Source organism: Carica papaya, chromosome 8 (assembly GCF_054855325.1).
Source record: "Carica papaya isolate Zhongbai chromosome 8, ASM5485532v1, whole genome shotgun sequence".
Classification (NCBI taxonomy): domain Eukaryota; kingdom Viridiplantae; phylum Streptophyta; class Magnoliopsida; order Brassicales; family Caricaceae; genus Carica; species Carica papaya.
The window spans coordinates 12,744,402-12,770,521 of NC_142316.1; the positions used below are offsets into that span (position 1 = coordinate 12,744,402).

Sequence of the window (26,120 nt, forward strand, 5' to 3'; positions counted from 1 at the left end):
TCAGTGATCATGATAGTGATAGTGAACAAAAAAATCTACCACCATTTGAGCTAGTGAGGAAAATATTGCCTATGTAGTATAGAGAGATGTGTTTGTAATCTAACAGACTTTTAACATTCAAGTTAAGTCATAAGACAATGATCAGAGAGAAAGCATCTTCTACTCTATAAGCCTTATTAATAAAAAGGTATATAGTGTCATTATTAATAGAGGTAGTTGCACCAATGTTGTCGGTACACTTCTTGTGGATAGGGTAAGTTTGATTTGCACAAAACACCCTAACCCCTATAAGTTATAATGGTTAGATGATAGTAAAAAGGTCAATGCCATCAAGTAGGTCCAAATTCCATTTTTTATTAGAAAGAGTATGAAGACGAGGTGTTATGTGATGCAGTCCCTATGTAAGCAGGGCATATATTATTGGGTAGACCATGGTAGTATGATAAGAATATTAATCATGACAGTGGAAAGAATAAGTATTCCTTAAGTCTGAATGGTTTAAGCCATGTCCTGACTCCGCTGTCTAGAAAAGAGGTATATGAAGACCAATTCAAGATTAAGAAATCCTACGAAGAATTTACTAGTAAAGAAAAAAACAAGATGAACCCAAGACAAAGGTCAAGGGGTGTTTCCATGTACGACAGGGTTTCGATGTAACACTGTATGTGCCAAATTATTTCCCTGTGTTCATGTTTTCTATGGATTCATATAACCTCATTAGTAATAGTGGTCTAGATTCGAGGACGAATCTCTTGGTAGAAGAGGTAGATGATGTAATTCTAGAAAGGAATCAAGAAGTCCTGAAAGAAAGTCTTTGTAAACCTAAATTAAAATAGGCAAGTAGTGCTAGGATAGTCTTGTTTCCTAATTAGGTTCTCCCTAAAAGGGAAAGTAAACCCAAGTTTCATAAAAGACTCTAATAAAAAAAGAAACTAGGCTTATCCTTAGTTAGTTTTCTAAATAGGAACCTCATCAAAATAAGCCTAAAACAAAGTGAAGGATTGAGGCCCATAAGGAAGCCCACAAGTTTAGATAAACATAAGGTGAAAGAAAGGGCACCTTTTGGCCAACTTGAGATGGGCTCAAGACCAAAGAAGGGAATGGGTTAAGGTTACTGTGCCTATGGGCAACCAGCTCAGACTTGCCACATCTTTGGATAGTTCTAGTTTGTATGCGCAACTGTTCCCTTTTACAAAAGGAGCCTCCCGCATCTATGAGTAGCCCACACGTGAGGAAGAAAATTGATTGTGCAGGAGCAGACTTTGCTATGTGTTGGCCAATGCACTTATGTGGGACAAACAGGTCACACATACGCATAACCACACGCATGGGAACCCACTCACACAGGGCAACGTGCGCATGAGAGCTGCACACACACCAAGCCGCGCACTTGGCAGGAAGCTTCCACTGTGTGCTTGGCCCATGCGGATAGCAAACAAGGTAATTTGAGAAGGATTCCTCTATTTTTTCTTTTTTCCCATGTGATTCTTATGCTGAAATTAAGGGAGGAATCCTACATAAATTGGAACACAAAGAAGAATAAAAAGACATGGATACCAGCCGAGAGAAAAGAGTCCTCAAGTAAAATTTTAATTAATTTATTCATGCTTCTAGATTATGATTTAATTATTTTATTATTTTTAATTAAGTATTCTAGTAAAATTAAGTTTAAGTGTTCAAGTAAGAATACTTAATCCTATTTCTAATCTCATTAGAAAATAAAAGTCCATATAAAGACTCAATCACTAGGTTGTAAATCACAACTTTTAATATTGAGATTAATAAAACCTTTGGTTTATTTTCAAGTTAGCTTTTGCTAATTTTGAGAAAGTATTTTTCAAATGTCTTCAAGTTAGAGAGCTTCAGATCACCTTGTTGAACCAAGGAGTCATAACTGACTTATCGGGTAAGCCGTTGCGTCTTTTCTATTCCTTAATTTTCCCAATTATCTTGGTTTACAATTAATTCGTTGGTTGTGGTTCAAGTAGGAGGGTTAATTAGGTAGTTAAGTTTTATGATGCAACGTTGTGTGAGGTTTCAGAAGTCAAAACAATCATTCCCCGTCCCTCCCGCGTCACAATAAATTCTAAATTCTATTACTTTTGATAAAGATTTAAAATATATTATTACAATTCCACATAAAATTTCATATATCATATATATATATATATATATATTTTTCATCTTATAGTGTCAAGGTTTTTGACACCTTTTCCTAAAAACAAATCATGTACTCTAATTTACTCATAAAAACTGTACTTTCTATCTCATAAAAAAAAAACACAATTTGCAAACATAGAGGAAATGTTGAAATTTGTAAGTAAATTCCAAGTTAATGCAAGAAAATGTCATTAATTATGGAACCCATGAGATAAAAGTAGTTTATTGCCTACCTGATAATAGCTCATTCATCCATAATAGAGTTCCCAAAAAAGAAAAACAACTAAATACAAAAAAAAGAACTACATTCTCATTTCATAATTATGACTCCTCTAGTAGCCTTTATCTTGTTTATCATGTCATTTACTTCCTCTTTGGTGACCCCTTGTCTAAGCAAAAGTGGTACCTTCTCGACTATGTCTTTAGCATCTTCAACCCCAAATTAATGAATGCCCTAACTTCTTTAATTAACTTGATCTTCATAGCTGCATCATACTTCTCCAACTTCACATTAAATGTCGTTTTCTCATTTTCCTTCTCAACCTTTGCAGGTCCTTGATCTTGACTTAGACCCATGTCCATGCCTTCTGTTAAAATTGGCTACAAGTTTGGATGCCTTAACCTCTTATGGAAAGTAAGACCAACTTGTTTGCATTCTTCTAGGGGTAAAGCAATTATTCCCTCAGCTAACTGATCAATTTTATCAGTAGGAGGGGATCTTGGTCCATATGGATCATAAAAGAGAGGATATTTATGCTGTTTAGGCTTGGCTTTAGGATCTCTTACAATATAATCATATTAGAAGGAATAAAATTTTAAAGGTCCAGTTATCTCATAAAGGACAGGACAAACACAAATAGATATGGGAAATGTAACAAACTTGATGTTTTCTGTATGAATGAAAACTATTCCCTCTTATACTGATTCAGATTACACCTTTGCTTAAAGGAAAGGTTGATATCAATTTAGTAAAAAAAACTTCCAGTCCCCATTCATAAGACAATTATATAGGCCCAAACAAATTCATGGATGCCCTCAATGTGACATGACCCTAGAAGGGCTTTTCGGTTACTGGGGAAACAACAATCAGATTTTGCGTCAATTCAGAGACAAAGCCCGGGAGAAGCGTGGACAAAGAAAACAGAGTCGAGATTTAGCGACAAGGCCCATGAAGCCCAAGGATCCAGTTCATGCAAGCTTAGATCGGGTAAGATAGATCATCGATGCCATCAAGACCAGGAAGCCTTATGGGTTGCCAAGACAACCAACCTAAGGAAGCATCAATAGTGATGAGTTGTGGGCTTTCATATTGATCCTAGAAGATCAAGATGGCATGTCCGAGGCCATGCATGGAGAAGAGGCATCACCGGTGGGTGACCCGAGTCACCTGGCTCGCCAGTTGGCCCAACTCGTGGGCTAGCAAGCTGCGCACCCGAGAAGAACGTGTGGCTCATGCTGCATGTCCTTGTAGATGGACCTATCGAGGCCCATCAGGAAGACTCGAGGGCCGACCCAGTGGACCCGCACCTGAGGGAGAAAAAATCGGGCCCAACACCTGACCCAGCAAGCCAACCTAGCAACCCAGCCCAGCAGTAGCCGCAAGCCCAACTGAGGAGAACCCAGGCGAGCTGCAGAGTCGTGAAGCTCGAAGGCTGCACGTGCAGGGGCCTGGCCTAAACCGCGCACGCACGTGCAGGCTTCCCTAACCCACACGGTTGAAGTGTGTGATGTGTGTGGGATAGGGCAAGAAGTGCAAGCCTTTTGGACTTATTTTCACCACATGCTCCATGTAATTTTTCATCCCAAATTCAACAAAATTCACATGATAATTATCACATTATTATTTAATTATTATTATTTAATTTAAGTTTATACAAGGATTAATTATATAATATTTTAACCTTAGGGTTATTCTAAGTTAATATTTTATTATACAATTTTAATCCTATTATTATTTTAGTATAATTTCCCCATATGTTTTACATGAAATTCACATGTGATAAATATTAGGTTATTTCAATTATTATTTTATTGTAAATTCTGTTCTTAAGATTATTTAATTAATTTTTTTGAGATAGAATAAATATTTTATTATGTAATTATCCTAGATAGAATTTTATTTATGATATTATTTTATTAATTAATTTTAAGAGTTTGCACTCATCTAGATTTTCTGAAAAAGTCTATAAATAGGCCTTTACCCATAGGTTACAAACACACCAATTACAATCAATTTGAGAGAAATTCTTGAAAGCTTAGGCTTTTCTTCTTTTAGCATTTGTGCTAAATTTAGTTTCTTCAAATTCTTTGAGAAGCAATAGTTTTCAGAAGTTTTGTTGAGTAAAGGAGTGGGAATCAACTTAGTAAATCCATGGTGTTTTCTTTTTCCTTATTTATTTTTCATAGTCTTTGTTTTTACATTCCTTTTAGGATTGCAGATTTAATTAGAGGGAAGAGTTTTTCTAGGCGATTAAAGTGTTAGTATTGCATAACGTTGAGTGGGTTGTAGGAGTTGATTTGATCCTCCCTATACCCTCTCGCATCACAATGAGTCAAGAAGATCGCAACATCTAAAAAAACATGTTGCAATCATCATAATATCACTAAAAAAAAAATCAAAATCGTGTTACTCCCAAACTACATATGGGATTGGTACTTTTATACTATCTATAATGCCATCTTCTATCCTCACTTAAATTAATAACTACCACAAAACTATTAACTTTACCCAAAGAAATATCTTGATTGGTAAAATCCCATACTTCGATATATAGAATTTTCTTGACTGATGCCATGAAGCCTCGTTCCTTCAATTTTATGAACTACTAAAATTCAAACAAAAAACTTCTTAAAGCTTAACATGGATAAATTATAAAATTTACAAAAAAGAAAAAAAAACAAAATAGACAATAGTTCTCAAAAACATAAATAAAATTGATGTGAACCTAGACATGTGAGAGTTGTGTTTCCCAGATGACTGAGAGAAGTATGCATTCGAGCAAGGAAGTACCCGTGCTTGCGAGCTCATATGCGAGCTGTGCACGGGGAGGATTTTCGTCTGTATGAGGACAGCACTGGAGGCCACCTGCATGGGCATGGAAATAGGAGTTGCACACACCTACAAATCACGCGAACGGGAAATTTCATGCTCACAAGGATTCCCAATCCTATAGGAACACATATTCCTCTTTACCTTTAGATTCCCACAAGTTTGACACAAAAAGGAAAGTCTATTCCATCCACTTTTGTTTCCTAGTTCGTCTAAAGTCTAAGAATAACCCAAGATCATTCAAGATGGACTTGGGGAGTTAGGAAAGAAGATCCAAATGCCTTTAGGCCCAATCACTAGGGCAAGGTCCAAAAAGCTTCAATAAGCCTTCAACCTTTTAGTCCAAGATTGTATCAATAAGGAATTGAGTTTGAAGGCCTAAGATTTATAAAGAAGAGGCTCAAGAAAGTAAGAAACCATTTGGCTATGCACTCTTTTAGCCTTAGGTGGCCAAGAGGTGGAAGGAAGAGAGAGGGCTGCCCATGCGAGATCCTTCTCCCCTTAGGAACCAAAATCTTTTCTCCTTCGAAAGGCTTGAAGACTCATATTTGAATTCAAGATCAATCTATTAGAAGGAGGATTGAAGTGGGAATAGACCATAAGAGTCCTAAGAGGTTGCAGGAAAAATAGTTGGTGGAAAAACAAACATCTCGCTTGTGCAGGACACCTTACCCCAGAGGTAGTCCCCTTTCCTTCTCCTTTCGCAAGTCCTTTTTCAAGTTTCTTTTATTCTTTTCAGATTAAAACTCAAAAACATGAAGAATCCTTCACGCCTTTGCAAAAAGAATTCAAAGAGAAGAAAAAATCACAAAAGAAATAAAAGGTAGAATCAAGATGAGAATCAACCAAGGGAATTGTTCTCCTCAAAAGCGAACTCTCTTTCAAGAATTTCATCATAAGGCGGGAAGAAGTGTTCCACTCCTACTCAAAATTTGTAATTAAAAGATTAGAAGAGTCCAAGATTGAGTGGAAGATTAAAGCTTGAAGTCGAATGGGAGTCCCAATGTCACCTAAGAGAGAAGCCTTTGTGTTTTAGTTCAATATTGGCTAAGTTTAATTATATTTTAATGCTTTCTTAATTGTAATTAGATTAAGATTTCAAGTAGCAGTTTTATTCTATTTTCGAATAAAATAAGCATGGTGAAAGCCTATATAAAGAGGCCACCACCATACTTTGTAATCACAATTTAAGTAATCAATAAAAGTCTTTAATTACTTACTACAATGCTTCCAGCTATTGAGTGAGTGTTCATTTTGATAGTCTTTGACTATCTTATTGAGTTAGGAATTTAGATCATTTATTGAGGTAAGCTCGTGGCATTTTTTCAATTTCAATTTTTTTTTTCCAGTTATCTTGGTTTGCATTCATAGGTTTAGTGTGGGTCAAATAGGGAAGGTTTATTTAGGGATTTAAGTTTTTGATTGCTGATATTATATGGAGGTTTTGGATTGCACATGTTGATCCCTAGTTCTACGTCATTTGATATCAGAGTTTAGCCTCTAGTAAATCTACTATCCTTTTTTATTTATAACCTTGCATTCGTTTTGCATAAATTACCCTCGGTGCTAATCCATTCATCTTCTTTACAAGTAATTTTGTTATTGTTGTTATTATAGTAAAAAAGAAATAAGAGAATCTTGAGAAAAATTGATTGCTCCTCAAAGAAGCAAATCAAAATCAATTATTTCATCAATACTTGAAATCAAGCCAAATTTGAGCAAGGTTAACCACCCCAAAATCTCAAAGATGCGTGATATCCCCTTGCTTCTCTTTTTTTTGCAGCATTGCATTAATCACTTTGCATAAGAAAATTGAGTCATTCATAGAGTGTATCCGTCATTAAGGTAGAATAATTAGGCATAACATTTAGGTTATATCCATAGAAGTTAATTAGATCCGTTACTCCATAAGTATAAAACTATCTTTCTTTTATAGTGCTCTTGTTCCCTTACACATCTAAGTAGTTAATTGTATTCTACCTACTAAGTCACATAAAAAAACATCGCATCTTTTTCTTCTATATCCTAAATTATGAGCTTCTAGAAATGAGATCCCTTGTAGGATTCTTTGCAGCATCTTAAAGACAGCTTTATTAATCTTGATTCAAGAGAATCAGTTCCACTGCCTTAACTTGATGGAAAAAGATTAAGAGAGGTAAACACAAGTGACTATGAGCAAGAGTATTACTACTAATTTTTTTTCTTGTAGAAACATCTCAATCTAGTGAAACCAATTAATCTTTAATTCTGGAAGAATGCATGGAGGCCTAGATGGACGATAAGTACACCAGACTGAGCTAGGCTATTAGAGATAGCAGTCAGGATGGATGAAAGAGATAGGGAAGGAACCATAGCCATAACTGATGCTGAGTAATAAAAAAAGATGTTGAATCTTGCAACGATAATAATGAAGGTGACATAAGAGAGATCTGGAGGAAAGATGATGGTATCAATTCCATCAAGAAGTAGATACTCCTGTTCAGAGGAAGAAATAATGTTGAGACCTACCTTGAGTGGGAATGGAAGGAAGAGCTAATCTTTTAGCGCTACATTTATGGTAAGGCCAAGAAGGTAAAGCTAGCAGCAATCAAGTTTACAGATTATGCTCTTATATGGTGGGATTAATTGACTGCCATTAGAATGAGGACATAGACCACCCGATTTCTACCTGAAGAAAGATGAAGTTCATCATGAAAAAAATGTTAGTTCTATCTTACTATGACATAGAGATTTCCTAGAAGATCTAGTGATTGACCCAGGGATCTATGTCCATAGAAGACTACCATAAGGAGATAGAGATGGCAATGATCAGGGATAGAGTCTATAAGAGTCTAGGAGCCATAATGGCTGGGTTTTTGAGTGGACTAAATAGAGAGATTATCAATGCTGTAGAGTTATATCATTACCTATACCTAGAAGATATGGTTCACATGGCTATAAAGATTGAAAGACAACTAAAGTATAAAGGTTCCTCTAGAGGAAGTTTACAGTCTACTTCTCAGTTTAGTTCTAAATGGCCTAAAAAAGAGGAGAGAAAAAAATTTAAAAGAAAAAAAAGATAAGACCAGCTTCACTGATCTCGAAGGTAATTCTAAAACACATGCTTATACTTAAGAACAAAGTTCTATCAAGTGTTTTAGGTGTCCTAGAATTTGACACATCACGTCGCAATGTCCTAACAAGAAGATCATTTTGATATGAGATGATGGTGAAATTGAGAGTGCTAGTGAGTACAACATTGATGATAAAAACACGCTTTCATTAGAACATTGCAGTGATTGTGAAGACAATATTACAACCCCAATGAAAGGTGATGCATTTGTTGTTTAGAGAGCACTGAATGTACAAGCCAATGAATAGGACAATGATCAAAGAGAGAACATCTTCCACACCAGGTGTCATGTTAATGAGAAGGTGTGTAGTTTGATCATTGATGAAAGCAGTTGTACTAATGTTGCTAGCATTCTGCTTGTTGACAGGTTAGGGCTATCTTGTACTAAACAATATAATCCCTACAGATTATATTGGTTGAATGAGTGCGAAGAAGGCAGGGTCACCAAGTAAGTCAAGGTTCCATTCTCCATCAGCAAGTACAAGGATGAGGTATACTATAATTGAGACATCTCAGATACCTAATGGGGTAAAAGAAAGTTTGATCAGAAAATATATGAGTGCAAATAAACAAATATATATGCAGAAGAAATTAATATTATTTGCAATAAAGTTTGAGTTTCAAATTTTATAACTGAGGCCAAGAAAATGGCTGCTAAAATACATATATACAAAAGTTTATCGAGAGCCACTTCTTTCATTGCAAGTTTGTTTCATTAGAGTGTGGACAGATAAAGCACTCGTAATCCTTCTAAAGATCTGAGAGTGGATCCAAATAAACTTTAATGGGCAACTCAGTGACTGATCATCATTTCCATCATTTGAGGAGGGACATGGATCGGGGTAAAATCTAAATAACTCAGTAAGGAAAATAGTATTTAAACTACATTACTTAAGTTTTCAAAGGTTATTAAAGTATAACATTATTACAGAAATAGATGATTTACCTTTTGGCCTTGTCATGGGACGAGTTTATTTGAGATAGTAAGAAAATCTTTACTTTAAAAAAAACTAATTTAGAACATTGGTATTTAAATCATAATAAAATATAAAGACAGAGTAGAATGTAAAATAGTCAATACATAACCAGGTAGTGTAATAGAAACTAATTAAACCAACTAAAAGCATGGAAAGGTCATGATAAAATATAGAAGAATATATCACAAGAAACTATTAGAGCATGGAATATCAAACAACTATTATAGCCATGTTATCAGATGGTTAAGTTTTGTTTATATCTTTTACAAATCTTCACATGAAGCTATTCTAGCTTATATCAGCTTAGGGCAGAAAGGATCCCCTAAACTACCATTGTGAATGAGTAAACATATTCATTTTCATATTAGATATTTTATATATAAATTGTTGACCACGGTCGTACTTTGCCACTGCGAACCCTATAGAATATATCACGAATCCACTCTTATTAGAGAAAATGCTAGTACTATTCATAAGTTGTGGTTCACCAACATATTTAAATACAAATTCAGATACAGAAGTAGAAATCCCTTAGAGATAACGATCAAATAGATTTTATATTCTTTCCTCTTTCTTTACTAATTTTAATTCATAATAATCACCAATTTAGGGCCCAGTGGGGGTTCAATAGCATATCCAACCATAAGACCTATTTTATCTGGACTTGATCATCGGGTTATCTTTTCTAGCTGAGACTCGATAGAATGGCCCTCTCCACGATTGCCAAAGGTAAAGCAGAGGGCCAAATCTGCACATATTTCAAGTTGTCAAAATTTGAAATCAAACATGCATTTTGTTTTCACAAAACACTATTAACATATGTTCTTATTCCTATCAGATATTCAATAATCACGTTTTAAATTTGTGCATCAAAATAATTCAAAAATCATAAATTAATTATCTAAAAATCACTTACAAATGTACGAGAAAAACTCAAGAAATCGCTTATTGAAACCTTTAAACTTTTTGAAGTCCTACAGAAAAATGATGGAAAGATCACTTGACGATTCGCGAACCGTAAGAAAAATCCTAACTCCTAGTCTCCCACACAATTTTCTTTTACATTTTTTTAGATTCTTGAGAGAAGATGAATGAATGAAGAGAAAGGGACGGGAAGAGCCCTTTAAATAGATTTTCTAGGTGAACGGTAGCTGTTTGATCGCATGGGCGATCAACGACTATGATTTAGCCAAGTGGTTGACTGGCCACTGTGTATGGCATGCATGGGTGCCACGTGGTGGCCATACGCGCCCGACTGGGTGAACATGACAGACGGGACAACCTGTTTGTCCATCAATCATGCTATGACTGCGTGTTGCAAGCTGACATGAAAGCTTGCGCAACGCATAGGCGACTAGATACAACAGCCTACATAGCTCATTGGCTTGTGTGCACGCTGTCGTTTGTGTGCACTATCAGGTCATGGACGTGACAACCCTGTGCATGTAGCTAGTGCACAAGCATAGCTCCTGAGCACGCAGGCTTTTTCACAATTTATAGGGTTTTTCCCCCACTATTTTTCCATTTTTGATTTTCTCTCATTTTTCTAGAAGTTTTAAATGATGTTTAACGAAAAAATAATAATAAATAAAATTCAATGAAATAAAATAAGATAAATAAATAAATTGATAAAACAAAAAATTGAAAATTAAACATATGTCCAAGCAAAATAAATTTTAAAATTTGATAGATATTTAAATTAAACGTCGAAGGCTGTAATGTCCGAAAAGCATTGATTTTAAAAACATTGCATTTGAATATGGAGGTTTTGGGATGTTACATCCTCCCCACCTTATAAAAAATTTGCTCCTTTAAATTTGAAAAAAGTTTTAAAGTAACTTGAAATACTTGTCCTGCATTTCATCTTCTAATTCTCATGTTGCTTCGTCCGGAGTGTGATGCTGCTATAACACCTTGATCATCGGAGTCCTCCTATTTCGTAGAACCTTCTCCATCTTATCAATGATCTCTGTAGGGTACTCCACATAAGCTATGTTTGAACGAACAAGAGTTTGTTAATATGAGATGATGTGAGAAGGATCATGGTGATATATTCTCAACATTGAGACATGAAAAACATCATGTAGGTTGAAAATTTCAGGGGCAAGGCAAGGCGATATGGCACAGGACCTACATGCTCCAAAATCTCAAAAGGCCGAATAAAATAAGGACTCAACTTTTCTCTCTTTCTAAATCGCATTTTTTCCTCGTATGGAAAGACCTTAAGAAAAACATGGTCAACAGCAAATTCCAAAGGTCTCTTTTTATTGTCAGCATAACTCTTATAATGACTCTAAGTAGTAATGAGGTTCTTACGGATGAGGACAACCTTGTCAACAATCTCTTAGACGTAATCTATCCTACGAAGACACTTATTCCCAATTTAATTCCAGTACTAGAGTGATGGCTATTGTTATATGCCAACTCGGCAAGGGGGAGATGTTGATCCCAACTGCCACCAAAATTCAATACACAAGTATGTAGATGTCCTCCAGCATTTGAATGGTTCGTTCAGATTGTCCATTAGTTTGTGAATAGTAAGCAATGTTGAATTACAGATTGGAGCCAAAAGCTTCTTGGAAGCTTTATAAAAAATGAAAAGTGAATGGAGGATCCCTGTTGGAAACCATGAAAGTTGGGACACCATAGAGTCGAACAATCTCCTCAACATATAACTGGGCCAACTTACTAGTTGAGTTAGTGGTCTTGACTACAAGGAAATGGGTGGATTTACTTAGCTTATCCATAATGACCTAAATAACATTATGATATGAACTCATCCTCGGCAAACCTATATGAAGTTTATAGTCACATGCTCTCATTTCCATTATGGGATTGGGAGACCTTGCAGAAAGCCACTGGATCTCTGATACTCTGCCTTGATCCATTAGCACGTGAGACATCGGGAGACAAATTACACAATATCTTTCTTTATACCAGGCCATCAGAAATGGTGCCCCAGATCTTGGTACATCTAGGTACTTCAAAGATAGATAGACAACTTGGATGTATGGGCATCTTTCAGAATATTCGATTTGAACTCGGGGTCGCTCGGTACCCATATTTGATCTCAAAACCTATACAGTCCATCATTGATTATTCTAAAGTTGTGGACTTCCTCGAATGAAAACTTATTTTATATGATTTAAAATTTCAGGATCCATTGTTTTAGATTCTCAAATTCTCATGAAGTGGGTTGGATATGAATTTGGGCAAGGTATGCACCTTCACCGTAATGATTCAATCATAGAACTTGAATTGTCTCGAGCATCCTCTAACTGAAAACCATCAACTGGGCCAACATGGTTAAGTCCTTTTGAATAAGGGCATCAGCGACTACATTACCCTTACCTGGGTGGTACAGAATCTTGCAGTCGTAGTCATTCTAGAGATCTATCTAATGTCTTTATCTCATATTCAACTCTTTTTGGGAAAATAAGTACTTTAGACTTTTTTGATCGGTGTAGATTTCAAAAGTCTAACCATGCAGGTAGTGGTACCATCTTCAAGGCAAAGACAATGGCAGAAAGCTTAAGATCATAAGTGGGGTAGTTACGTTCATGCAGGTTCAGCTGCTAGTAACCATATGCTACTACCTGACCATGCTGCATGAGTACACATCCTAAACCAACATTAGATGCATCACATAAACGTAAAATCAATTGATGTTGTTAGGAAAGATCAATATTGGGGCAATGGTGAGTCAATGCTTAAGTTTGATAAAACTATCTTCACATCTTTCATCCCAATCAAACGTGACACTCTTTTTAGTGAGACTAGCTAAGGGAGCAGCAATGCAGGATAAGCCTTTAATGAAGCACCAATAATAACCCGCCAATCCCAAAAAGCTATGAACTTTTGCGACATTGGTTAGTTGACTCAAATTGATTACAGTGTCAATAGAAACTCCATCACCAGAAATCATATGACCAAGAAAAGAAATCTGATCCAACTAAAAAGAGCATTTACTTAACTTGGCATAAAGTTAGTGTCGTCGTAGAGTCTCTAAAACTTGATTTAGGTGAATGACATGTTCTTAAGGACTCTTGGAATACACTAGGATTTCATCAATAAAAATGATGACGTACTAATCCAATGTAACATTGAAAACTTAGTTGATAAGGTCCATGAATGTAGTGGGGGGATTGGTTAACCCAAAGGGCATGACCCTAGATTCAAATTAGCCATACCTACAATGGAACACCATTTTGAGAATGTCTTTAACCTCAACCTTCAAATAGTGATAGCCCGACCTAATATCAATCTTTGAAAAGACTAATGTACCCTGCAATTGGTCAAACAAGTCATCAATATAGGGCAAGGGATATTTACTTTTGATTGTCACATGGTTGAGTTCCCGATAGTTAATACATAGTCTAAGGGTCCCATCCTTCTTCTTCACAAATAAAACTAGGGCATCCCAAGGAGAATGACTTAGTAAGATGAACTTATTTTCTCTAAGTGCTGTGATCTAACGTTCTAACTCTAGAAGTTTCGTTCGACCCATTTAGTGGATGGTTTTAGAGATAGGTTGTCCCTGAGACAAGGTCAATGGATAATTTGATATCCCGCTAAGGAGGTAGACTTGGTAGCTCTGGAGGAAAAACATAAAGGAAGCTGCAGATGATAGGGATCGTATGTACTAACAGCTCAAGATCCATGCATAACAGAGGTTAGAAAAAGACAGGCAAATTTTCAAAATTTTAAAAATTCTTTTCCATATAATTAGTTAAATATATAAATTATAACATTTAGAAAACATTCATTTACAAAATAAAATCTTATTATAGTTTTAGAATTATTTCTTTTTAGGTGAATGAAGGGTTATAGGTTTTATATCACAGTCGATGATAGCTTGATAGTTTTCTAACCAGTCCATTCCTAGTATTATATCAAATCCAAAAACAATCTAAAAGTATAAGATCTATAGTTAATTCTTTACATGAAACATTCATTCTACAGTTCTTATATACAACATATGCTTTTAAAAATCCCTTAGAGGGTATTTCTACCACTATACTTTGTCCTAAAGGTTCTAGTTTAATTCCTAAATTTCTTGCAAATTTACATGAATCAATCAAAGGATGGCACCAGTATGAATCAAAGGATGGGCGGTAAAATTATGAATAGAAAGCGTATCCTGAATTATAACCAGTGTTGTTATGGCACTAGACTCGTTAAGATGGAAGACTCTTCCTTGACAATAGGTTTAACAGTATACTGTTGCTTCTAGGGACAATCATTCACAAAATATTGTGTGCTCCCACATTTGTAGCAGGACTTGTTCAATTAGTGGTAGGATTGATTATGATGATTTTGCTCGTAATGCTGGCATATCTGGGTAGGCTAAACAAGGAAGACCAAGAGGTGGGGGTGGGATAGTAGCAGGAAGTATACGAGGTTGTTTGTTAACATAATTAGGGCCAATCATCTTGCTCTTCTATTGTTGTTATGCTCGGACATGATTAATATGTCGATATTGGGTCGTAAAAAGTTCATCAGTCAACGGGGCATGCTCAAGAGCTTGTACATAAGTATTGGGCTTCAATATAGTAACTTGATCAAAGATATCAGCTCTCAGACCCTTTAAAAAAATTTGAGCCTTCTAGCTCTCAATGGCTACAATCTTACGGACAAATCGGGACAATTGGATAAATTAGGCAGCACACTGGTTGACAATCATGCTTCCTTGATATAGATCTTGGAATTCCTCTTCCTTTTTCTCTCAAACATAGACAAAAAAAAGTTATTAAAAAAGGAATCCATGAAATGGTCACAAGTGGTCAAAGTTGGCAAAACATCCTTCTTAAGCTGCCACAAAATGTTCGGCCTTTCCAATGGACATAAAGCTACCAAAGGAATTTTCTATTCTTCCATAAGTTTGAAGACGGAGAAAAACTTCTCAATTTATGTGACCCATGATTCTACAGCCATGGGGTTAAGCCCACCATTGAAATGAGGAGGGTTCAGTCTCTTAAATTTTGAGATGTTCTTAGAGACAGTTCGGTCGACAGGATGATGGTCATTTACAAGGGATGGTTGATCATTATGGGCTCAGTTGTGACCTTCAGCAGAGGTTAAACCCTAAATAGCTCAGAATAGTTATGTAAACTCAGCCTGGGTTGGAGCATCCTAGGCCTTGGGTTGTTATACAAAAAGTCTCACTCGAGTCATCATGCTAATAAAAGGGACACAAAAGGTTTTTAGAAACAAGTTCGATGACTAGGTTAAAAAGAAAGAGATTATTTATAATTCTAAGAATTCCTTAATGTTTCTCTATTTTTAAAATTTAGATATTAGCATAAAATATTTTCTGAGAATCATGCTCTGATACAAATTACGATATCTTAGATACCTGATAGGGGTAAAAGGGAGCCTGACAATAGAACATATACGAATTTAAATAAACAAATATATATGAAACAGAAAATAATATCCTCTACAAGAAAATTTGAGTTTCAAATTTTACAATTGAGACTAAGAAGGTGGCTACAAAAATACATATGTACAACAATTTATAGAGAGCCACTTTTTTCATTAGAAGTTTGTTTCATCAGAGTGTGAACGATCAAGCATTTGTAATCGTCCTAAAGATCTGAGAATGATTCAAAACCAGATTTAAAGGAGAACTCAGCGATTGAATCATCACTTCCATCATCTGAGGGGGGACATGGATTGGGTGAGTTCTAAATAACTCAATAAGGAAAATATTACTTAATTACACCTACTAAGGTTTTCAAAGATTATTAAAGTATAACATTATTAAAGAAACATGTGACTTACCTTTTTGATTTGTCACAAAATGAGTTTATTTTAGATATTAAGAAAATCTTTAATTTTTTTAAAAAACTAGTTTAGAACATTGGTATTTAATCACAATAGAATGTAAAGAAAAAATGGAATATAAAATAGTCAAAATACAACTAGACAATATAACAGAAACTAGTTGAACCAACTAAAAGTATGGCAAGGTCATGATAAAATAAGGAAGAACATATCATGAGAAATTATTAGAGCATGGAATATAAAAAAACTATTGTAGTCATGTTATCAAACGGTGAAGTTTTATTTACGTCTTTTACAGATCTTTGTGCAAAATTGTTCTAACTTATATCAGTTGAGGGTAGAAGGGATCCCAAATTACCACTGTGAATGGGTAAACATATTTATTTCCATATTAGATATTTTAGATATAAACTAATGACCACAATTATATTTTTCCATTGTGGCTCTATAAATGAGATAAAACAAATGACCACGGCCGTACTTCGCCATTGTGACCCCTACAGATAAGGTTGTGAATCCACTATTGTTAGAGGAAACGCCAGTACCATTCACAAGGAATGGTTCACCAACATATTCATATATAGATTTAGATACAAAAATAGAAACTCCTCAAAGATAATGGTAATGATTCATTTTTTTCCTCTTTCTTTACTGATTTTAGTTCACAATAATCACTAATTTAGGACCCAGTGGTGGTCCAATAACATATTCGGCCATAAGGCTCATTTTACCTAGACTTGGCTATAGGGTCATCTTCTCAAGTCGATGCCTAATAAAATGACCCTCTCCACCATTATCAAAGGTAAAGGAGAGGGCCAAGCCCACACATATTTCAAGATGTCAATGTTAAAATTAAATATGTATTTTGTTTTCATAAAACAGTATCAACATATATTTTTATTCCTATCAGATAGTTAATAATCATGTTATCAAAATGATTTAAAAACTATAAATTAGTTATCTAGAAACTCATTTGGACATATATGAAAAAAATACTCAAAAAATTCTTTATCAAAACCTTTAGGCTTTTTGAAGTCCTACGAAAAAAAGATGGAAAGATCGCTTGATGATTCATGAACCGTAAGAAAAATCCTAACTCTCGGTCTCCCACACAAATTTTCCTTTATGTTTATTTAGTTTTTTGATAGAGGATGAATAAATGAAGAGAAAGGGAAGGGAAGGGCCTTTTAAATAGATTTTTCACGCAAACGGAAGCCGCCAGATTTCAGGAGTGATCAACGACCACGATTTGGCCAAGTGGCTAACCAAGCACTGTGTGTGGCGCGCATACACGCCATATGTTGGTCATGCACGCCCAATTGGGCTATCGTGATGGATGGGATGACCTGTCCGTCTATCGGTCACACTATGATCGTGTTCGGATCTGCACGCGCTACAGGCTGACATGACAGCCTGCCCAACGTGAAGGCATGCCAGCTCAGCTGGTCTGATGTGACAACTTGCGCAGTGCGCAGGCGTGTGCACAGGCTATCGTGCACGTATGCTTTCATATCAAGTGACAACCCATCCATTTGCGAAGGCGGACACACATGCTGTCATGTTGTGCTCACAGGCAAGTGGGCCGTTTCTGCAATTCAAAAGATTTTTCCTTGCATCATTTTTCCGTGTTTTGATTTTCTCTCATTTTTCTTGAAGTTTTAAATGATGTTTAGTGAAAAAATTAATAATAAATAAAATTCAATAAAATAAATAATATAAATTAATAAAAAAAATAGTTAAAAATTAAACATACATCTAAAAATAAATAAATTTCAAATTCTCATAGATATTTAAATTTATTGTTAAATATCGTGATATTCGAAAAATATGAAGTTTAAAAACATCTCATTTGAACAAAGAAGGTTTCAAGGTGTTACAATGATGTTGTTTCAATGAACGTGAGTCATATTTTCCTTAAATGACCATGGTAGAATGACAAATAGGTACATCGTGACGGATTCAAAAGCCACTATTTTTGGTGTCTATATGGCCTAAAACACAATTTGACACTGCTTTCACCAAAAGAGATGTTTGTGATGATTAGATTAAAATAAAAAAATCCTTTGATGAATATTCAGCAAAAGAAAAAGAAAAAGAAAAAGAAAAAATAAGAAGAAAAAAGAAAAGAGGTCCAAAAAAGAAAAAGAATGGCCCACAAAAAAGTAAAGAAGGCCCAATGCGGGAGACTAAGAGAGGGAAAAGAAAAAAGTGCCTTTATATGAGGGAGAGATAAGTGAGGCGAGCAATATGTGAGAAGAGAAACCTAATTATACTTTGGTACAAAGAAGCTTATATGTATTTATTTAACCTTAACTCTTCGTTTTCCAATTTTATTTTCTCTATTTTGCAAGACTATGAGGATGTTTTCCTAGAGGAGACTATAAAAGGTCTTTCACCACTATACAAAATGAAGCATCAGATCAACTTTATCCCTGGCACTTCAATTCTAAACTCCCAGCCTACTAAAGTAATCCTAAGGATACAAAAGAACTTCGACGGAAAGTGGAGGAGTTTTTAGATAATGGACACGTTAGAGAGAGCTTGAGTTCTTATGTTGTTTTGGTGCTACTTGTATCCAAGAATGATGGTTCCTAAAGGAAGTGTTTGATTGCAGAGCCTTTAATAAAATAACAATAAAGTATAGGCACTATATTCCTAGGTTAGATGATATGTTTGATGAGCTTAATGGTTCTACCATATTTACAAAAATAGATCAAGAGTGGTTGGCACCAAATTAGGATGAATCCTGGTGATGGGTGAAAAATTTCATTTAAGATGAAATATGTTTTTTGTGACTAGGTAACAGTGTCATTTAGTTTGTCTAATACCCCTAGTACCTTTATGAGGCTTATAACTTATAATCTTTCCTTGGTAAATTTGTTGTAATCTATTTTGATGACATCCTGATCGAGAGTAGGTCATTAAAGGATCACTTTCAGCATATTAAATCTATCCTTGAAGTCCTTAGGAAGAAGTAGTTATATGCCAATGATAAGAAGTGTACTTTTTATAGTGAAAAGCTTATATTCTTAAGGTTTGTAGTGAGTGCATAGGGCATTGAGGTAGATGAATATAAGGTGAAAGCAATCCAAGAATGGCCTACCACGACATCAATAGTGAGGTAAGAATTTTTCATGGGTTGGTAAGTTTCTATCACAGGTTTGTTAGGTATTTCAATTCCATTATAGCTCCCTTAAATAAACTAACTAAAAAGAATGTAAAATTTGAATGGATTGAAAACAAAGAGTATGTTTTACTTTATTGAAATAAAAGTTATATTCTATACCTATTCTTGCTTTACCTGATTTTAACCGAGTTTTGGGCTTAAATATGACACTTTAAGTATAGGTATAGGAGCAGTTCTGATACAGGAAGGGCACTTAGTAGCCTACTTCAGTGAGAAACTGTGACATCCCAAATGCTAATTACGACATGTGGGTATCAGATACAGAAATAGAATTTCGAGTGCATGATAAAATTTATATGAAGTAGAGCAAATTAATATAAATTCCTAATAAATATATGAGTTCCAATTACATATATGTAACTGAGGCCATAAGTGTTTGTAAAATACAATGTCAAAATACCAAAGAGGGCCACTTCTTTCACTATGCTATTGGACTCATCAGAGTACGGGAATGATCATGCACTTAAGTTTTGTGGATCCACGGGATCCTCATAAACTTCAATGGGTAGGTCAGCTGGTGGTTTCTCATTTTCTTACTTATCTGGTGGGCATGGAAAGAGTGAGTTTCATATGCTCACTAAGGAAAACAATATTTAAATAATATCGTAAGGTTTTAAAGGTAAATTATTCCAACATAATACTTACTATTTGGTTACTTCATAGATCTGTCTTATCTTATGAAAATAATTTATTTATTAAAGAAAACATCACGTTAATACAATTCAAGACAAACACGTAGCATACTAGATAATTAAGAAAATCAAATAAATCATGAAATGATCAGATTTTCATGTCATGTTCGGCGAAGTCGTTATGAGTTCCATCTCTGAAGGTAAGATATAGATTTCTGACTACCCATGTGGATAAGTAGATCAGATACAGATAACAGCAATTTGCTCAGACACATTTTTGGCTTACCAAATCATGGTATGATCTATGACCAGGGCCGTACCCACTTCAGTGGTCCTATCAAATTTTTTATAATCACGATAGTACTTAGCCAAAGGTGACTCCTAATAGATATTTACGTCACCACTCTCGTTAGAAGGTACACCGTCATCCACATGGAGCGGTCCTCTTACGTCTTTCCAGACCAGATGGGGGAGGAGGAAACTGATACCCTGGATGGGGTTAGGGGAACAGGTACCCCAGATGGGGTTAGGAGAACAGATATCTCGTAGAGATAAAAAGCTTAACGAGACACTTGATGCGTTATGCATATTAATACAGATATAAACTTCAGACCATTCATGCTTCATTACACTTTTTATTTCTTTTTTTAAAATTTTTTCAAATACCTTTACTGGTTTCATATTATTATAATTACATGTAAATCATCAAATGTTTATCACTCACATAACATGCTTGAAATCAAGAAAAATTCAACTTATTAAACCTGCAAACACAAAGCATGCAAAACAGGCAAAATCACTAATTATCAATTTAATCTTTTTTTTGTCTAAAAATACCCCTTAAGACGTTTAAAGAAATACTAAAATTTTTACCGAAACCTTGTTAATTTCTTCTGCATCGTTCTTTTTTTTCCTCTCCTTCTCTCTTTAGATCACTTTCTCTCTCTCTCTAATTCTTAAAAGTGGAAGAATGGAAGTACGGAGAAAATGGGAATGAAGGGCCCATATTTATTGAAAATGGGGGCCGTTGGATTTGCACTAAGTGGCGAAATATGACGAAAAGAGATAGAGAGAAAGATGCTTGGCATGAAAAATGGAGGAGGAATACCTTCTCAACTGGAAACGGTGCCAGGAACAGCCTTGCTGTTCTCCCACTTGTTGTAGTGAAGTCGGGAACCAGCACTATTTGGGACCAGACTTCATTCAGAAAACCATTGAGAAGGTTGCAATCATCTGCAAGAACTTGGCCACTGGACAGAGCCATCAGAAGAGCTCGCCGATAATCGTAGGTGATCCTTTGAATTTGCCATGGGAGACTAGGTTTTTCTCAATGTTTCCCCCTAGAAGGGAAAAATGCAGTTTGGAAAAAGAGGGAAGTTAAGCCATTGATATGTGGGACCTTTTTGGATCATGGAGTGCATTGGACTCATGGTATATCGCATCGCTCTATCCCAAGAGTTTACAGGTCTACATGACATCTTTCACATCTCGATGCTAAAGAGGTACCACCCTAACCCTTCTCATCCTATTCCTTGCGATGAGGTACAGGTACAAGCCGATATGACTTACGAGGAGGTTCTCGTGGAGATTTTTGGGTGGACCAACAAGGTCTTGCGCAACAAGAAGATTCCCATGGTGAAGACATGGTGGCAGCATCATACGTCGAAAGAAGCAACATGGGAGTTAGAAAGTGAGATGAAGGACAAGTATCTAGATCTATTTGCGACAAATTTAGGAACCAAATTTTTCTAAGGTGGGCGCGTTGCAATACCTCACCCATTGCTGTGTTTAATTAATTTAGAAAACTCTATTTATTCAGGTCTTTGAGCCGCATTGAACTCATTTAATTTACTTTGCATATCATTTATCATAAAACGTGAATCTTGCTGATTTTTAATTATTTTGATTTTATTTAAAATTATTTTATTTTTATTATTTTTATTTAATTTTAATTTACTTCGTATATTATTTATCATAAAACGTGAATCTTCCTAATTTTTAATTATTTTGATTTTATTTAAAATTATTTTATTTTAAATTTTAATTTAATTGCATTTATATTATTTATTTAATTTTAGTAAAAAATAGGAAATTCAGAAAAAATAACGAAGCGAAAAAAATCCCACGGGGAAGGAAAGCTGCTAGCGGGGGATGCATGCGCACTATGCAAGCGCGCACGTCCCATTTGTGCGCTCGGTGCAAGGTCAAACCCTGTGCACATCCTGTCGTGTGTAGGTAGGTCGTCCGCGCGTCACCTCGCGCGTAGACAGGCATCGCACACTGTGCGCGCATCGTTCACATAGCAAGCCTACGCAGATAGGCCCCTGACGCTTAGCGTGCCTGGGCGTTGCAACCGTGCAGGCTAGCCCCTGCGCGTGTAGTAGGTGGCCTATGCGCCTGCCAGCTAGCCTGCACTGTGCCGGGCGGGCCACTGCCACCTCGGATAGTGCGCCGCCGTCACCTCAGGTTGTGTGTCGCTGCCACTGGTGAAGGAGGCCTTCCTCCCTCATTTTTCGTGCTGAGCATCATTTTTCTCTCTCTCTTCACTGGATTTTGCCACTTGGTGCAAATCCAACAGTTCCAAATTTCTATAAATAGGTATTCCCTTCCCACTCTTCCCCATACTTCTATTTTTCATTTTTTATTTTTCAAGACTTAGAGAGAGAAAGTGAGAGATAGTGATTTAGAGAGAGAAGGCGGGAAAGAAAAAAAGAACAGTAAAGGAGGAAATATCAAGGTTTCGGTAAGGAATTTAGTATTTCTTTTAATGTCTTAAAGAGTATTTTTATATAAAGAAAAATTATTAAATTATGATAAAATTGACTTTGCCTGTTTTGCATGCTTATGTGTTTATAGGTCTTATAAGATGAATTGTTCTTGTTTTCAAGCATTCTATGTATTTTATAGACACTTGATGTTTTACATGTAATAAAAATACTATGAACTCAGTTTTGTTATCTGGAAAGATAAAAGAAGAAAAAAGAAAAAGTAGAATGAAGCATGAATGGTTCGAAGTATGTATCTATATTAACAAGCATAATGCATCAAGGGTCTCGTTAGGCTTTTTATCAATGAGAGGTATCTGTTCCCTTAACCCCATCTAGGGTATCTGTGTCCCCCTCCCCATCTGGTTTGGACAGACGTAAGAAGACTGTTTCATGTGGATGATAGCGTACCATCTGACGAGAGTGGTGATACGAATAACTGTTAGGGGTCACTTTTGGATAAGTACTATGGTGACTGTAGATATCTGATAGGACTACTATGGCTGGTATGGCTGTGGTCGTAGATCGTACTATGGTTTAGTTAGTCAGAATTATGCTAGAGCAAATTGTCGTTATCTGTAGCTAATCTGGTCATTCCACATGAGTAGTTGAAAATCTTTATCTGTCTTCAGAGATGGAAGTTGTAGTGACTTCGCGAAGTATGACACAAAAATCTGAGCATTTAATTATTTATTTGATTTTTTCTATTATTTGATTTGATGTGTGCCTATTTTGATTATGTTAATATACTGTTTTCTTAATAAATAAATTATTTTCATAATGTAAGATAAGTCTACAGAGTAGCCAAATAGTAAGTATTTTTGTTAGAATAATTCATCTTTAAAACGTTACGATGTTATTTAAATATTATTTTTCTTACTGAATATATGGAATTTACTCTTTCCATGCCCTCCCCCCAAATGAGGAAGAAAATGAGGAACCGCTGGCTGACCTACCCCTGGAAGGCTATGAGGATCTCGTGGATCCACAAAACTTGAGTGCATGACTATTCCTGCACTTTGATGAGTCCAATAGCATAATGAAAAAAGTGGCCTTCTTTTATGTTTTGATTTTGTAATTGTAGCCACTTCTGACCTCAGTTATATGTTTGTAATTGGAACTAATATATATTTGTAAGGGATTTGTATTAATTTGTTTCGCTGCATAAAAATTTTATCATGCACTCATTCTTCTGTATCTGTATCTGACACCCATTTGCATTGATTAGCACTTGGGATGTCACAATGGGGAAGGATTGTTATAACTTCTGAAGCCTCGCACAATGTAACAACTAGAAAACTTAACCACTTATTTACCTTCCCCACTTGAACCATAACCAATTAAATTGATTACAAACCAAGATAACTAGGGAAACAATTAAGGAATAAAAAAGACACCAAGACTTATCTGATAAATCAATTCTGAATCCTTGGCTCAACAAGGTGTCTGAAGCTCCTTATCTTGAAGACTCTTGGAGAACACTCACAAAATTAGCCACGTTAATTTTAAAAAGCAAAAGTTTGAATTTTATTAATATAAAAGTTGTGATTACAACCTAAGAATTGAAACTTTTATATGGGTTTTATTCTACTAATATGACTCGGAGTACGATTATATATTCCTACTTTAATTCTAAGATTTAATTAGACTAAGACTCAATAAAAAGATTTAATTAAATAATTTATCTTAATCTAGACTTAATAAAATAATTAAAATAATTATTTGAGAAGAATCTTTCTTTCTTGGCCAAATCTCCATGTGACCTTATCCACTTGCATTTCAAATTTGAGTAGAATTCCTTCTTTAATTTAGCATATTAATCACATATGAAAATTAGGAATTTGTAGAAGTTCCTTGCAGCTTGGAATCATGAGAAAATTAGGAATAGAGAAGAGGAGTCCTCTGTGGACTCTACACAAGTTGTTCGCATGAGGCAGGTGCGCCAATTGGCTGCCTGCGTGCTTTTAGTACACGCGGAAGCTTCCTCGCGTGTACATGAATAGTGCGTGTGAGCGGCAAAACCTATCTGCACATGCACGCTCCTACACTTAACCTGCTGAACTGCATGTGCACCTGCGGACTTCTTGATGTGATATCGAGAAGGCTCAAAATATTACCAGATGACACCCACAAAAACCAAGGCACCCGAGGGATTGACACCAAGCCACAAGAAGCTGGTCATGTGGCACATGCGCATCCCCCCAGTATGCCACATGCAACTCCATGACCAAGAGGCAAGTCCAAGCCCACGTGATGTGAATCCAGACAACACCTACAGGAAAACTCAATCGTGAAAATATGATACTACGAAGGAAACTAAAAATGTCCAAGATGAGCTCAAGGAGCTTAAAAATTATATCCAAGTGCCTCTTAGAAAAATCACAAGGAGTTTGGCCAAGAAATCCAAACTTGTATTCAATCTACTGGCCTAAGAATGGGAAGCCCAAGAGCGGGACCAAAGTAAGCTGCCTAACCTTGGAGAGTGGAAGGGAGCACATGCCACACATGTGAACGTGCCCACCCACACGAGTGGGCAACTGATTGTCCAAGAATGAGGACTCACGTCCGCAAGAGTTTTGCCCGCATGGAGAATGTTCGTGAGGTATGTGGGCAAGTTTTCCTGCACTTTGAGTAGTGCACATGTGTGGAACAACACGTCGCACACGCACAGGAAGGATGCGCATGCTCGAAGCAGATCAAGCTCATGAAAGTAGATTGCGCATGATGCAGGCAATTGCGTGCCCAACCAAGCCATGCACGCGAGTGCATATACACGCCCACAACCAAGCGCATGTGGGAAGCCTTCCGCGCATGGAACATGTGCAACGTGAGGATGTAGCAGCTTTGGCCGAAGAAGCATATCATTTTCCCAATTTTCCCATGTGATTTTACATGTGATAATTTCTGCATTATTGTTGTATTATTTTTTATTATAATTTTATTCTTCAGAAATATTTAATTAGTAGTTTTAGATTAAGGATTAGAATATAATATTATTTTATTATTTTTCAAGTATTTTTATTCTATTAGAAGTGTTTAGGTGAAAACCTATAAAAAGACGTCACCATAGTTTGTAATTCACAAATTAAAAATTAAAAATAAAGCTCTGCTTTCTTGAAATTAGCTCAGCTATTTTTTGAAGTGTTCTTGAAGTGTTCTTCAAGCATCTTCAAGTTAGAGAGCTTTAGATTGCTTTGTTGAGTTGAGAAATTAAGATTGACTTATCAGGTAAGTTATGACATCTTTTCTATTCTTTTTATTTTTCAGTTATCTAGATAATCCTTCAATACGTTGATTGTGATCCCAGTATAGAAGGTTGAATTTAGGTAATTAAGTTTTGAACTATTAAATATAGTGAATTTATGATTGAGGTGTTTTTGATACGTGGAGTCATTCATCTGCACTCCACGTTATTTAGTATTAGAACTTAGACACCTTATTGAACTTACTAC

General features: G+C 35.7%; 1 protein-coding gene, 2 long non-coding RNA genes and 1 pseudogene across 3 annotated transcripts; 2 read left to right on the forward strand and 2 right to left on the reverse strand.

The window, feature by feature from the left end:
• Positions 1 to 2,470: 2,470 nt before the first annotated feature.
• LOC148241967 (large ribosomal subunit protein bL12c-like) lies at positions 2,471 to 3,152 on the reverse strand (annotated as a pseudogene).
• Positions 3,153 to 15,525: 12,373 nt separating this feature from the next.
• Positions 15,526 to 17,719, reverse strand: LOC148241968 (uncharacterized). The gene is made up of 2 exons (XR_015814115.1): positions 17,103 to 17,719; positions 15,526 to 15,956 (listed from the first exon to the last, which is right to left on the reverse strand). It is a non-coding gene; the product is annotated as an uncharacterized LOC148241968 (long non-coding RNA).
• A 3,594-nt stretch (positions 17,720 to 21,313) lies between these two features.
• On the forward strand, positions 21,314 to 21,655 carry LOC148241969 (uncharacterized). The gene has a single exon (XM_088210334.1). The coding sequence runs from the start codon at positions 21,314 to 21,316 to the stop codon at positions 21,653 to 21,655; it is 342 nt and encodes a 113-aa protein (XP_088066460.1).
• An 887-nt stretch (positions 21,656 to 22,542) lies between these two features.
• Positions 22,543 to 23,851, forward strand: LOC148241970 (uncharacterized). The gene is made up of 2 exons (XR_015814132.1): positions 22,543 to 22,646; positions 23,598 to 23,851. It is a non-coding gene; the product is annotated as an uncharacterized LOC148241970 (long non-coding RNA).
• The last annotated feature ends 2,269 nt before the right edge of the window (positions 23,852 to 26,120 follow it).